Genomic DNA, 15,232 nt, shown 5'->3' with positions numbered 1-15,232 from the left:
TGTTGTTCTTCGCAGTGACCCAAATTACCCACACCACTTTAGCTTGTTTTGCCCATTTTGTAGGTCCCTTTAAAAATCAGAATGTCGTTGCTGCAAAGTTTATTGATGATCATTGTATGCAAGAGAGGGAGGTGGGTTGGGTTTTTTTTTCCCCTTGTGATTGCTCAGATTGTCAACTGATACTGCAGTTATCTTCAGGAATACTTGAACCTTCAAAGAAACACTTATGTTTTGTGTTGGTTGTTTTGCATATGAAAAAACTTCTCGGCACTCCCTGCTAAAGGGAGATCAAGCCTTCTTCCCCGTGTTATTCCTTTTGAAATCCCAGTGTCCTCACACAATGTAAGAGAGATCAGTGGATGAACTGAAACAGTAATAAATTAAACAGTGTCTGTCGGTTGTGGGCAGAGCAGCTCTTCTTTTTCATGCAGAAGTGATTTTCTCCCTTTTATTTTCAAAGTTCTTTTAACTTACAAAAACGCAGACAATAGTCAGGACTAACCTAATGCTAATACTCTTTTTGCATTCATTATTCTTTTACTGCTCCACACCCTTGTGGTCTTTTTACTCTAATGCCTGCTTTTTTTTTGTTTGTTTTCCTGTGTTGTTAACATTTTTACTAATTCCTAATGCTACTACTTCTGAATTCGGAAGTGTTAGAACCTTTTTAATTAAGAACCTTCGTACTTCTTAGTAAGAGTAGAATAGGTTTGCCTTTGACACAGAAGAGGGAACAGTGATTAAAATGTGATATGTTTAAGCTTGTGATTCTTTCATGTTTAAATGCATATCCTGTGAGTAGCAGAGGTGGCTTAATATTGTCCTCTGTAAGGTTAGTGTTCTCTTTTCCAGCATTTTAAGACACTTGTGTGGTTGTGCTGTAATCATTATGGTGACAATAGTGGTATGAATGTGGAAAAAGGAAGTAAAATATATTGGCAAAAGAATAAAGAACTTAAGAGGATAAACTGTGAGCAGACTGTTTACAATGCTTAAGTAAATTAAGAAAGCTAGGAAAGTAAAAATCAAGTTAGTCATGGAATGCTTTGGAACAAGCTTTCTAAAGAGAAGCACTCTGACATCTGTGATACTCCTGTACATACAGGCAGTTCCCAATTAAGAAATAGCAACTTATGAGTATAATCTTCTTACTATTTCACCCTACTTTAATTTCCATTGTAGTGAATCAGTCTTACTCTTTTGCTTCTCCTGTGCTACAGGAGAATGGTAGGAGTGGAAGGGACCTTTGGAGAGTTTCTTGTCGAATCTCTCTGCTAGAGTAGGATCACCAAGAGTAAATCACATAAAAACGTGTTGAGGCCAGCTCTGAATGCCTCCAGAGACTCCACAGCCTCTCTAGGTAGCCTGTTCCAGTGCTCTGCCACCCTCAAAGTGAAGAATTCTTTTGCAACCTGTTGCTTGCTCTTTAAAAAGGCTGTGGCAAAGGTGCTTGGAAGAAAGCATTATTTAGTTTAAAAATTACTGAGGTAGATATTCCTCATACTGCTTCCTTGCTCTGCAATATGTAGTACATTGCTGAAGAGATTTATCATTCTTATGAATACTAGTGGTTGCAAGATTGTGAACTTTGCCTAATACAATATTTGGAAACAACCTTAATTGTAAGCATCTCTTTTAGTTTTCTTTGCTTGAAAAAAACACCGGTGAAGTTCATAAGGTAAGGGAATATGGATAGACTCTCTCTTTTCCTGGACCACCACTGGAATTCTTATTTTTAGCTTTTCCTTTGTGTGAATGAGAAATAATTCAGATGAGCATAGCTGTAGGTTTTCTGGGAATGGTTTCTGAAGTACTTGTTTGGGGTATAGTGGACTTCCTGGGTGAAACCCTTTATCAGGTCCATACTCACTGTGCTGTGGAAAAAGCAGTGTTTTACTGGTGTGTTTGTCCTGATAAAAAGCGCATTGTTTGTCAGGCTAGCTTTTGAAATGCAAATTGTAATTGTGTTTTTCAGTATGACTACAGAAAATTCATGGGACGCTGTACTCTATCTCAATGCATAGAAATTGTCTGTTTTGCATTAATAGTCACACCTTCCAGTCATGTAACCTCTCCCATTTCCCAAAACCACGTTCTTCCACCTCCCTTTCATAATTGGTTCAGAAACTTCTCTAGGAATTTGTTGCAGCTGCTGTTGCTTGCATGTACAGAGTGCTTGTCCTGTATTCTTCAGGTCCCTAAACAAAGTTTTCCAAAATACACCCCAGCTTATATCCTGGGGCCTTTGGGCTTTGAAAATCTTAGTCTTTGAGAACTTCTCAAACGTTCAAGTATCTTCTACAACGAGTCTTTAATCTGGGTGTAGCTGGGTGCTGAGAAATGACCTTGATCTTAGACAGAATGCTACCCTCTCCTGGAGGAGATCAGAGAAGGTTGCATCCTGACCTAGCTTCCAAGTCAGACTGATGTTTTCAAACAGGTCTCAGTTAATGATAAAACTGATGCATGAGCAGTCTGTTTTAGTACAGTCACTTGCTCAGTAGCACCTGAGATGCAGTAGTACCCAGAGAAAAAGAAAACTGCTGCATGAGATCATTTTCATTCTGAACAGATGCACACCAGGAGGGATCAATCAGGCAAGTAGCCCAAGTACTGGCAGCATTAAATATGTGCACTCCTCCGTGTGGGAAGCAGTAGTAATATATATAAAATTTCCACAGTAGCAGTGGAAGATTATAAGAATATACTGACAATATTAATTGGAGATGGGAAAAGATGTAGCCCTCATGAAGCTCTTCGCACTATGCAGCTGTTGTATTAATTAGCAAAACACATACTTACTGTATTCTAAAGATAATGTGTGTCAGTGATCCAAAATCAAAACAGCAGAGAGCTGACTGGGAGTGGGGAGGCATTTAAACCCACTATATCTCTTCTCTATTACTACAGTCTGTATTTCACAGGTCTTACAAGGAAGTATTTTTCAGCAGCATGCAAAGATTGGATCAGCCCATAAATTTTAAGCTAAGACAAGTGAAATCAGAAGTGAAGTGAAGTTAGAGCTGACAGTGCATAAGTATTTCTATACATTATATACCTATGGGGTTAGTTAGACCTTTGTGCCTCTTGAGTAATAAAACTATTGCTTAAAATTTATTCTGGTTTAATAGTGGCATCTTTTGGGTTTTTTTACAATGTATGTTAATTGTTTATAAAAACATCACAGAAGTCCACACACAAACTGGGGATGCCCCCTTTTGTGTCATAGATGTGGAAAGAAATGAAAGTAATTTGAGAATATTTTAGAAATGAGAAGTGTTCTCTTTCATTTCCTTAAGTGGGAAATGGCTTACCAAATCTAAGCCATATTTTCCATGACAAAGAAACTTGTAAGAATTAATTAAGTCTAAGATGAAGGAAAGTATGAATTTCTGGAGAAGGAAGTTGTTAGCCTCTTTTCTGTTTTTCTCAGTGATTTTTTTACTGGTCTTACAAATACTCTTAACTGCTGTGTCTCCTTAAGCACATAGGAATAAGGACATACCTTCATCCAATCCATGCATTCTATGATTCTCTGATGCATTTCTTCAAAGACACAGTAACCAACTTCAGAGCTATGTTCCTTTTCTTTCTTCAATATAAAAGGTGGTGCCATGGTGCAAATGCTTAATAATTCACTGAGAAAATGAATAAGGCCTTTGTTAGGGTATTTAAAGCTGGGGAAAGAAGGGTTGACCTATTTCCTTTTAAGCCTGAGCCAGAAAGGGATATTGAAAAACAGACAATTCAAATAGGCTTTGCTCATGTTACAGGAAAAATGGTGTGGATTTGTTCTGATGTAATTTCTGCTCTTGGTAGCCTGCAGCTTGTTGGGATCTGTACTTTCATGGTTTTTGGTTTTGGGATGGTTCTTGTTTCTAAGTGATTTAAACATCAGCATAGAAGAATCTGATAAAGATGTTGAGATTGCTTTAGAAATTAAAAGTACCAATGAAAGAGAAAAAAAAACCAAAAAAGCTTTACCAAGGCTTACAGTGTCCCCTCTCTGTGAGAAATTAGCCTGTTTAGTGAGTGAATGTCACATTTAAGCAATAGCATAGTATTTCTATATGGAAATAAACTAACACTGGATTAAAAAAAATAATAATCTCTGCAGTATCTGGCATGAAGTCAAATTTATGTTGTATTTCAAGTTAAGGAACAGTTTTCACCCTTGTTCCTCTGTACCTACATCTATGCAGAGAAAATGAGGGATGTGTGGTGTGGTTGCTTTTTTGCTTAGTGGCTCTGATAGTGCCTACAGTCCAACTCAGCTGAGGAAGAGAGCAGGGAGACCACCTGTACGCTGTACATCTCTGTACGAGAGACATAGGACTTCTGTTGCTGTTATTTGTGATGACCTTAATTAAATCTGAAGTGATGTCATGAAATAGTTCAGAACTGCAAATGGACATCTGTTATTCTGGGTTCTGTGACCAATTGCATTCCCACATGTATTGGTTTAAAAATAGTATGCACACATGTACTTGGGCTTGGTTCTTTCCACATTAAACAACATTTTAAACTGTGTTTTTGGCTAGTAGTTCCTAGTCTTTTCATAGATGGTCTTCATTATCACCGCTCCTTTCTTTTGTTGTTGTTGTTTTTTTTGTTTCCTCTGTCTTCTTCTTGCCTCTGTATGCATTCTCATGCTTTCTGTTCCTACCTCTGTTCCTCATCACTAGCTCTGGCAACACTAGTTGCCAGAGCTAAGACACTAAGAAGCTTGGCCAAGCTTATTAACATGTAGTTCTAATGTGATTTGTTGAGAGTGTAACAGACTGAGTTGAGAACTCCTAGGTTTGAATTTTGATGTTAGGTTGCCCCACACAATTTGGCAAGAGGCCATTTTAATGTGGATATAATCATGTAGTTCTTTCATGGATGACAGCTTTCCTTATGGCAGTGATGTTTTTCCATTTGCTCTGTGTCAGTGAACGACAGACTAATACAAACTGATGTTAAGCCATTTTGAGTTGTACTGTAGCTCCTGTCATACAGGGATTTAAGGATTTTTCTTTTCTTTCTTTTTTCCCCTTCCTTCAGACCATTTCATGTGGAGCCTACAAACATAGTCAGCGTGAACGATGATGTGCAGAGAGTCACTGATGAAGCTTCAGCAATGAATAAGCGGATTCATTACTATAGCAGGCTCACCTCTCCTGCAGACAAGGCATTGGTAAGCAAAGACAGGGAAAATTAAGAGTGGTCTCTAGCAGATTGAGTCTTCCACAGCCTAGGTTTATAGAAGAAGCACAAATGAAGGTAGGGGAGAATCACTCTGCAGCTTCTTTGAAGTAAGTGTCATGTAGCTGAGTGCCTTAACAAATTCTTGTGTTATCAGAAGTTGGGATTAACTTCTTGTGGAACATCCTCGCAGTCTAAAGGAAAGATAGTCTGAGTTCTGTAAGACTGCTCCAGGCTGCTCAGATATGTATGTTCATTTCCCTCATCTATGAGAGGATTTAAGCAGTGGTCAGCTGCAATGATTGACCTTGCATGATCTGTATATAGTACAGACATTTTCCAGAAAAAAAATAAATACCATTTTCCGCTATCCAGTTAAAAAACTTATCAATTATTTCGTGTTTTTTTTTCATGTGGAGGAAATTAATATAGCCCAATCCTTTTGGTTTTTTTCAATGCACTTTTCATGAAAAGATTTTGTGATTTCCCACAGTTTCTTTGGTGTTACTAACAAGTCTTTGTTTTTATCCATTTGTTAGATTGCTCCTGATCATGTACTTCCCGCTCCTGATGAAATCTATGTGTACAGTCCATTAGGAACTGCTTTTAAAGTTGACAGTTGTGCAGATGGCTGTGGTAAAAACTCCAGTATAGTGACAATGTATGTTAAGCACCTTGCCATAACTTAGTGAGAAAGTTCATTCTTGAATGTTCTGTGTTGTATGAATAACTGTTGCAGCTAAGAGGATAACATGAAGTAAGAGTGCTTCCTAAATTATGCCGTCTTTTCTTCCTAGATTTATGATATGGAACACAATGATGGGTACATCTATATTAAGTATCCCATGGGGAATAAAACAGGTAAAACTGTGCAAAATATATGTGTTATGAAAATGTTTTTTGGCAACATGGCTTGCTCTTAATTTTTTTGTAGTGTTACTGGTAAAGAAGGAAATGTGGCAGTTTTAGGCTATGCCTTCAAAAGTTAGCTGCAGATTTTGAGCAGAAAAGTAGAGAAATATAAATAATTCACTATTGGGTGTAAAAAGGAAAACAAAATATTATTCTAAACTAATTTAATTGGCCAGAATGAGTGGCATGGACGCAGATGTACCGTAACAGTCTTTGACATTCTACTTTCATCCCAATTCCTTCTTTATTTCTCTGCTCTGGCTGTTCCGCTGGGAGGTTAATGCCTTTGACCTTGAGATAAGACTAACTCTGCTTTCTTCCATCTTCTTTCTCTCTCTTTTGGTACAGGGGGTTTGGGAGGTTTTGGGGTGGGGGGTGCAGTGGAACAGCTTCCCTGGTCGTCTTGACCAGGGGGGGTTTCTGTGCTGTTTTCTGATTGTAAATACCTGTATAATATTGTAAATACTGTATATTTTGTACATGTTCATTGCATTCCATTGTGGAGTGTAGTTATTGCTTGTAAGTACAGCTTCCATTTGCTTCCAACTGAGCTGGTCATGCTTAGTTAATGTGAATGGGAAACTTTAACCCACCACTGATAAAGCAGGAAACCTGTATTTCTTGCTCTCCAGGCAGGCTTTACTTCTGGAATTATTCTCATCTTGCTGATGGGCATTTTGACTCTTTATTGCTGCTACAGAGTTGTGAAGTCACGGAAGACAATACGTAAGCAATAAAAGTTTCGTAACACAAATATTTCCATTAAGTGTGAAATACAGAGATCTAATAGATTCTTAGTTTGTTTGTATCTTTATTATACGTTAGACCTAACCTGCAAATAAAAGTTGTTTCTTCTCCCTACTTCTGTACTCAGCTTCTAAGCTCTGTAAGTGTCTGTCTTAAATTATATTTCAGTTCCTTGGGACCTAAGTGTTAGAACCAAACCAAATTTCTTAGCAAGCAAGTTTTCAGTTGTTCACTTATGTTTGGTGAATTAAGGAGTTAGAGGCTTCCCTTCTTTTACACGATCGATGCTCTGCATGTACATGCTCTGCATGTATTTCTGATCATGTTGCACAGTGGAGCAGTGTGGACTGCAGCTGCACCTACTTGTGTTTTATGTCTGCAACTACCCTAATATTCATAGATATTCTATGTTGCAAACAATTTATGGGCAGTTGTCTCACTTTTTTTAGAATGTGCTTTTACTGTTCAAAACTTTTTGAAGCTTTTGTAGTTACTGCTTTTATACATAAATCATCCCCTCACTTGCCTAAATAAAGACAGGTAAGGCCTCCTGGTTATGGCATCTCTTTTCAGAGCATTGTTGAGGACCAGTTCATGGTCTGGCCTACTTTGCTGTAACTCCTGCAAAAGGCTTTACCTGCAAACACGTCTTATCCCAGTACTTCTGGGAGTAGTCAAAGTAGTAGTAGCCACAATAAACAAACTCTGCTTCTCCAGGCTCCTTCAATCAAACACCTAATGAGTGTTATACTTTAAGAAGTTAGCAACCATCATCTTAGCCCTGGAAGCATTGTGAATTTGTGTCAGCATATTCTGAGACAAGAGCACACTCTCATGAAGAGTTCTACTGATGCTGACGTACTGTTTTGTTTAGACATGTTTCTGGTTTTTGTCTTCTTCAGCTTTAATAGATACCTCAAACTGGGAATTCCCAGATGTCTGCAAATATTACTTTGGATCTTTTGGTCAGTGGTCAAGCCTCTTATTTTCTATGGTATCACTTGTTGGAGCCATGGTTGTTTATTGGGTGCTTATGTCCAACTTTCTCTTCAACACAGGAAAGTTTATTTACAGTAAGTATACATTTTTGGTTGCCTTCTATGTTTACCTTGTGGAAAGATCAAGACTACTTTATAATGGAAAAGATTGTCCAATTTACTTAATTCTTCTGTTTCTTTGCATGAAAAGTCAACTGATAATAAATAGAATAGCTATGTATGGAGTTACTACTACAGTCATGTATGTTTTCAAAGCCAGTGTCTCAGTCTCTCTCTTAAAACTGTTGTTTTAATGAAAAAGTACCAGTTATCTAATTTGCATGTCAGCAATGAGGCTTCTTGGTGTAGTTCAAACAACCCAAACCTGGTTACTTGTTTTCTCTGTGTATTTTTACTCCCTCCTTGTGTGCATGTATGCAACTATTTGAATAGTCATTTAACAGTCTAGGCTATTGAAATGATCCAGTAGTTAATAAAAAAATTATCTAGTTCCATTCTAGACTTCAGCAAACACACTTAGAGTGTTGCCATAAAGTTTCTTCAAGTATCCCTGAAGGAATGATGAACTGCAGCACAGTAAAAGAATGATTCTTAGATGGGTATTGCTAAAAAAACCTCATGGGTCAAGACAAAGGCAGTTGAATAAGCAAAAGTTAAGGTTATGCTTGGAAACAAAGGAGGAAAAAAATTTATTCCCTACTTCTCATCAGCAAGCAATGTTCAGCAACTTTCTGGGAAGTAGGGCTTCATTAAGCATAGCAGTTTCTCTGGAAGACAAATGTCATAGTAACAAGTGCCCTCTACTCCTTCCTCTTAGCTTTTATTGCTGAGCAGACTTCATATGATATGAAGTATCCCTTGGTCAGTGTGATTCAGCTGTCCTTTGCTGTCCTCTGCATATCTCCAGACTATGTCCACTCTCAAGATCTTGCCCACACCCAGTCTACTAGTGAGGGAGAATGTTGGAGAGGCAGTCTCCATGCTGTGGGAGTGCTATTCACCTGTACTTTAGCTACTGCTGTTTACCAGCACCCTTCTACCTACCGATACAGATCACAGTTTTGTGAGGACTGTCATGGAGAAAATGAACTTCTTAGGTGTAGAGGAAGCATATGTTGGCTGTCTGTCTCTAAGCAAGGAATTCACTACTTCTCTTCAGCAGGCCTCCAGGAAAGCAGGGTTCCAGCATGCATAATAGTTAGTTAGGAAGACAAATGCTACCACTCCAAATGTCCTCTCCCTCCTCCTTTCCTCAGCTTCATATGCTGAATGTGAATTCAGAATGGCATATCCCTTTTGTCAGTTGGGGTCAGATATCCCAGCTGCATCCCCTCTCAGCTTGTGCGCCCCCAGCTCTCTACTTGGTGAGGAGATTTGAGGAACAGAAGGGACCTTGACTCTGTAAGTACTGCTCAGCACTAATGAAAACATCCCCATACTACCAACACTGTTTTGAATACAAATTCAAAACCAGCCCAAACCAGCACAACACTGAACTGGTATCAGTAAGTAGGAGAAACTCAGTTCTGGTTCAGGCTGTCATAAATCAAAGCAAAGAAACAAAAAATAGTTTTCTTCCCACAAGACTTTCTGGTTCATGAGAAACAAGCAGCTCATACTTGCATTTTAAAATGCAGATGCATTTTGTTTGTACGTAATACTCCCACATGCAAAAGTGAATGTTAATCAGAGACACATTAATTGTATTTCCAAGCTGGTGGGCATTTTCTGTATATATGCATGTATATATAAAATAAATATAAAGAAAATGCTATCTAATACTCTCTTACTGGTAAAGTTGCAGAGGTCAAAAATACCAGGTGTGGCAGAGCAGTGAAGTAACACAGGGATGTAATGAAAACAGAGTAGTTCTACAGATGACTGTAGACTTTGAGAGTTAAACCTTTTTCCAAAGGTTTCCTTTCTTTAAAATACAACATGGAAAAAGCATCCTGCAGAGCTTCTGCTGAAAATAACATTAGAAAAGTGAGTAGGGGAAGCTTTTTCTATATAGTACCATCTGGACAAAGAGTGTGCATGCACTTTGTCCCTAAAGCAGCTGATTTATTTAAGAGGCACCTTCTCACTTATCTGTTCTACAACACTGCAGACTGAGGAGCTGGGACAAGTGGAGGTGCAATGGGGGAACAGGCATGAGCGGCTGAAAGGGGAAGCTTGTGACCTTCATAAATGGACCTGTGAACAAAGTAGTGCAGTGGGGTGCTACTTTAAAGCACTTCTGAAAGAAAGTTTTTAAGTGTTGACTTGGACAAGGGCAAAGTGTTGTAATTGTGCCAAAATACTTACTTACTTAATTTTTGTCAAGTAAACAGATAAAAGCATAATAGCAGGTTTGGGACACGGGTAGTAAACCTTACTTCTTCTTATTTGCAGACTTTGTTCATGACATTAATGTAACAGATATTGTTCCTGGCACCAATGGAAGTTACAAAGGTAGGAAGCACTTACTGGTATTGTGTTTCCTGGTTTTGGAGGTGGGGAATGGTAGTTAAAGGCAAGCATCATGTTTCCATGCCTAACCCCATTACAATTACAAAGCGTATAGCGTAAGTTCAAATTACCTGTTCGTAAAAATGCCATTTTCTATGTGAGATTAGTATTTCCACAAATAAACACCTGGTTAATAGCTGGGGGGAAAAAAGGAAAGCGTAAGTGGGGATAAGAATTAAAAATCAGATTAAGAGTTTGTGTGTACCCAGATAGATCCACCTTAACACTACGAATGCTAGGCATTTTAACAACAATTAAGCAATTTTAACTTCCACACCCTAAAAATGACGTACTTAGATCTTTTTACTGTTGGTAAGTCTTGCCTGAAGTACCTCTGTGCTCCATCACCTCTGCAGCAACATGCTTATTTTAAAATCTGTAACAGCTTTAATGATGCTGAACGCAAAAAGAAACGAATGTTAGCTTGCATTGTCTGCCTGTATTTTGTGAAGAGACTGGTGGTGGCACAACTAGGGGGAAAGCTGTAATCGAGTATGAGAATAGGTCTGTTGGGAGTTCTTAAATCTGCAGAATAATGCAGAACGAAGGAATTCTTGTTTACCTCTCCTCTTCCTGCGTATGTATACCAACTGAACAGGTAGTGCTTTTTTCTGAGGCAGAAAATTTTCTCTATCCTGGGTACTTAAATGGAAATGGGGAAACATTGCAGTACTAGCTGGACAGCTGTATGCCACACTAGATGCAGCTGTGTTTCTGAAGAGCAGCTATTTGGAGTCAGTTACAGGATTTGAAAATCATTCTGAAAAACAGCTGATTTTCATTGGAGCTGGTGCTGATCCTGTTTCTCCTGCAGTCCTTACTAGCAAGGAGCAAGTAGCTGCTGCAGTGCTCTTTCATGCTCTTTTCTGCTATCCTGCCCTGTTCTTATGCAGCAGAAGGTATAACTTGGGAGACAGTACATAATAATATTCCACAGTATCCTGCAGCAACTGGAGGATCTAAAGCAGCAGCTTCACAAAATTAAGGGCTGTGAGAAGCTCAAATTACTCTTGGCAGAGCATTCAGGGCTACCAGGGAGACCAGTAAGAACAAAAGCATTTTTAGATGTCCGTGAAACAATATAAGCAACGGAGGAAAAGCCAATGAGAAAACTGGAAGTAATGTAATGGTCTCTCAAGACATTTGACAAACACTTTTTACACTTTTGCCTTTGTAACAGAACAGGCCTGCAGCTGCAAGAGAGATGTCACAGTGAGATCTCACAACTGCTGTGAGATGCCAGTATTTAAAATAAGACATTATGGGAACAATAAGACAGGTTCATATTTCAATACAGAACTTTGTAGGCACATACTAGAAACAAATGCTGATATCAACAAAAATGAACTAAACATCTTGTCAAGGCATCTTTTGTTTTGTTCCACTCACTTGTTCAGGTGCTGCCATTGATCAGCCTCCACTTAACAGGAGTGTGATGTTTCCTCTCGGCAGCATCATGGGTGTATGTCTTAAATTGCTTCACCTGTGCCATTTAGCAGTGATGTACCTGGCATGGCACCAAGCTGACAGGGTGTATTGGTTTGGTGCATGAGCTTTAGACTTGCCAGTTGTTACAGTAGTTATCATATACTTAGTTTGTGTGTTCCCAGAGCAACATACAGTAATACAGGCTCTTCTGTACACAGATGCACCTGCTTCTTTGTTCATATGATCTTACTGAGGTGTGCAGGGATAGATTACAGTGCTGAATATGCAGCTAGATGCAGAGGTGTGTTGCAATGACATCATTCTAGCAGGCAAATGTAGACATTGAACATACCTAGTTACAGGTATATGACCTTGGAGGCTGATTCTGTGCCACAGCTCAGGCTTCAGAGAAATCGGCATCTTTGTTGCTCTTGGGTGAAACAGCCATACATAGCAGTTGTCAAAGTGCAGAGTCCCTAGCAGTGAAATCTTAGTGCAGAAGTTCTGATTACAAAACAAAACAAAAAACCACTTGGAATTGAGGAACTGACTTGCTAAATAATGTTTTTGAGTGATTACATTCCCCATAGGTAGAACAGCCTTTAGACATTATGGGATCTTGGCTGTGAAGATTCTCTGCAAGTGAAAACTTTTTACATCTGGTGATACTTTTCCTTTCTTCCAGTCATTTGTCCAAGTGATGCTGGTAGTCACTCACCACAGAACAGCAGTGTGATGTTCTCTTCTGGAAACAACACAGATTTTGAACTCTTTGAGAAGTGGTGGAACAAATCACAAACTGTACCATTTTACCTGATCGCTGTTCTTCTGCCCCTGCTGAGTCTGAAGTCTCCATCTTTCTTTGCAAAGTTTAATGTCCTAGGTGGGTTACAAATAAAGTACTATTAAAGCATCAGGCTAAAGGTATGGAAAACAGTGAAAGTTTCTCCAATAAGCAGAATCAAAATAGAATCATGGAATCATGTAGGTTGGAAAAGACCTCTGAGATCAAGTCTGACTGCTAACCTGCCAATTGCACCACTAAACCATGTCTCCAAGAGCTGTGTCTGCACATATGTGAAATTCCTTCAGGAATGGTGATTCAACCACTTCTCTGTTGCAAGGCTCAACAACCTTTTCTGCAAAGAATTTTTTCCTAATACCTGATCTAAACCTCTCCTGGCCCAACTTGAGATTGTTTGATCTCACCCTATCCTCAGCTGTTACTTAGGAGAAGAGACTGACCTCTATCTTGCTGCAACCTCCTTTCAGACAGCTAGAGAGAAAGAGAAGGTCTCACCTCAGCCTCCCTTTCTCCAGACTGAACAACCCCAGTTCCCTCCACTGCTCCTTGCAAGACCTGTACTGTCAACCCTTCAGCACCTTTCTTGTCACTTGTTGAACATGGTCCAGCACCTCAGTGTCCTTCTTCCACTGAAGGGCCCCAAACTGAACACAGTATTTGATATGTGGCCTCACTTATGCCTAGTCCAGGTGGACAATCACTTCCCTACTCCTGTTGGCCATGCTATTTCTGATACAGGCTATTGTGCTGTTGGCTTTCTTGGCCATCTGGGTACAATGCTTGCTCATGTTCAACTGGCTGTCAACCACCACCCCCTCAGGTCCATTTCCAGTAGGTCACTTCCCAGCCACCCTTCCAGGACTTGTGCCGGAAGATGGTCAGCCTGGATGGGCAATGGACTTCTGAGCTAGTTGAGTGGAAAAAAGAGGGTGTATCATCTTTGGAAGGAAGGAGAGGTTACCCGTGAAATGTTTAAGGATGTTGCTAGGTCATGGAGGAAGAAAATTAGAGAGGCAAAAGCCCATTTAGAGCTTAGGCTGGCCACTGCTGTGAAGGACAACAAATAATTGCCTGTATTTTTAAGAATGGATACTGATCATGAACATTTCAACTAACTGGTTGGATGGAGCAAGAACAAAACACCACACCAGTACTTTCTATTGTTTCATGGTGTTTGTTTTGTCTTTTCTAGGCACGGTTTCAGTTGTCTACTTAGTTTTTCTCGTTACTGTAAAGGCTGCTCATCTGGGAATCCACTTAGAATACAACTGGTTTACAGAGAATGAATTTTTTGTACCAGGTAAGACAGTGAAAATGCAACAATGAAGCATATATGTGTGATGGGTTTAAGGTCTTTAAAAGCAGTTCATTATTGACTTTCTCACCTGCCTTTCAACACCTCTATGACATAAGTAAAGTGAAGAAATTCAGTCGGATGTTGCATGTAGAGGCTCAGGAAGGATCCATCATAAAAGAATAACAATTAGGAAGCTGTATCAGCACTGTGGAACAGTGCCCATCAGAGGTATCTCTAACATAAATCATGTGACAGGAGCTTGCTATAGCCTGTTTCATCTCTATTATCATAAGTTCTACAAGTATTGTTATCAGATCATGCCTATTTCAGTGGCAGTTACAAATGAGAAACTGTAGACAAGACTCACTGGTAAAGGTGTTCCTCACACACTGTCATGCTAAAGTAAAATAGCTCATTCACCATAATTTACAAGTACAATTTCCTGTACTGTGTCAGGCTGTTAGCTCTCCAGTATGTTTCTTTTCTTTTCTGAATGTTGTTTTGGTGGCTGTTTGTTCTTTCCAAAGTACTGTTACACGTTACTGTGGATATGTCACAGCCATAAGCAGTATTGTTGCATAAACAGTTGAAAGAGAGCAGTTTCTTGTTTGAAGAAGCTTGGAATGAGGGATGTGGGGTTAGGTCTTAGCGGTTTTTTCCCCATCCTTTACAATGGGCAAAATTGCATGACCAGTTAGCTCCAAGGAAATGTCCCCTGTACCACTGAATTGTATCACTCCTTCTATTTCTAGACACAGGAACATTTTACCCTTCTTAGAAAATTATTTAATTACTTAAGGCAAAATTCAGAGGTAGAAACCTTCTTAAGGTTTCTTCTGTGGGTCTGTGTGCTTTTAGTTTCTGGTTACAATAAGGATTGTGTTAACAGTTCTGCACATGGGTTGCAAGCTATTGTTAGGTAAAATAATGTAGAATTGGAGAAGAAGACAATTTTAACTTAAAAATTAGAATGGATTTGGAACTGCTGTAGCAAGACAGAGATCAAAAAAAGAAACAGCAGAGTTCATTTCCGTTTCAAATAGAACCTGATCTGATTTGTGGAATCATGCACTGTGGCATCAGGAGGAATAACTCAGTAAATTACAGATAGCAGTTAGCTGAGTAAAGTTACAGGTATGAAACTGAACTGACTTCAGTGTGTTCATATTGCAGTTTAAGTGATCTTGCAGCTACTTCTTCTGTGTCATCTTCCACCACTCCCTTTGTGTTGTTTCAGCTGTCTAGTTGAACTGAAATTGATCTGACACACTAGTAAGTGGAATAAACAGCTTACCTAGAGTATTCCATGGACATTTGGCAAAGAAGTCTGCTAAAAATCCTGTATTC

The 15,232-nt window shown here is 39.2% G+C and overlaps 1 protein-coding gene across 1 annotated transcript in view; it reads left to right on the top strand.

Annotated features, from left to right (window-relative positions):
• The window catches only part of SLC38A9 (solute carrier family 38 member 9), a 41,481-nt gene that overhangs the window by 5,303 nt on the left and 20,946 nt on the right, over positions 1-15,232 (top strand). Inside the window, exons 2-9 of the mRNA XM_009896603.2 lie at positions 5,047-5,179; positions 5,727-5,848; positions 5,985-6,048; positions 6,732-6,825; positions 7,749-7,919; positions 10,239-10,298; positions 12,469-12,666; positions 13,781-13,888. Of these exons, the coding sequence (XP_009894905.2) occupies positions 5,047-5,179; positions 5,727-5,848; positions 5,985-6,048; positions 6,732-6,825; positions 7,749-7,919; positions 10,239-10,298; positions 12,469-12,666; positions 13,781-13,888 (950 nt within the window). The remainder of the gene's footprint in view (positions 1-5,046; positions 5,180-5,726; positions 5,849-5,984; positions 6,049-6,731; positions 6,826-7,748; positions 7,920-10,238; positions 10,299-12,468; positions 12,667-13,780; positions 13,889-15,232) is intronic.

Source organism: Dryobates pubescens, chromosome Z (assembly GCF_014839835.1).
Source record: "Dryobates pubescens isolate bDryPub1 chromosome Z, bDryPub1.pri, whole genome shotgun sequence".
Classification (NCBI taxonomy): Eukaryota; Metazoa; Chordata; class Aves; order Piciformes; family Picidae; genus Dryobates; species Dryobates pubescens.
This window is presented reverse-complemented; position numbering and strand designations above follow the sequence as displayed.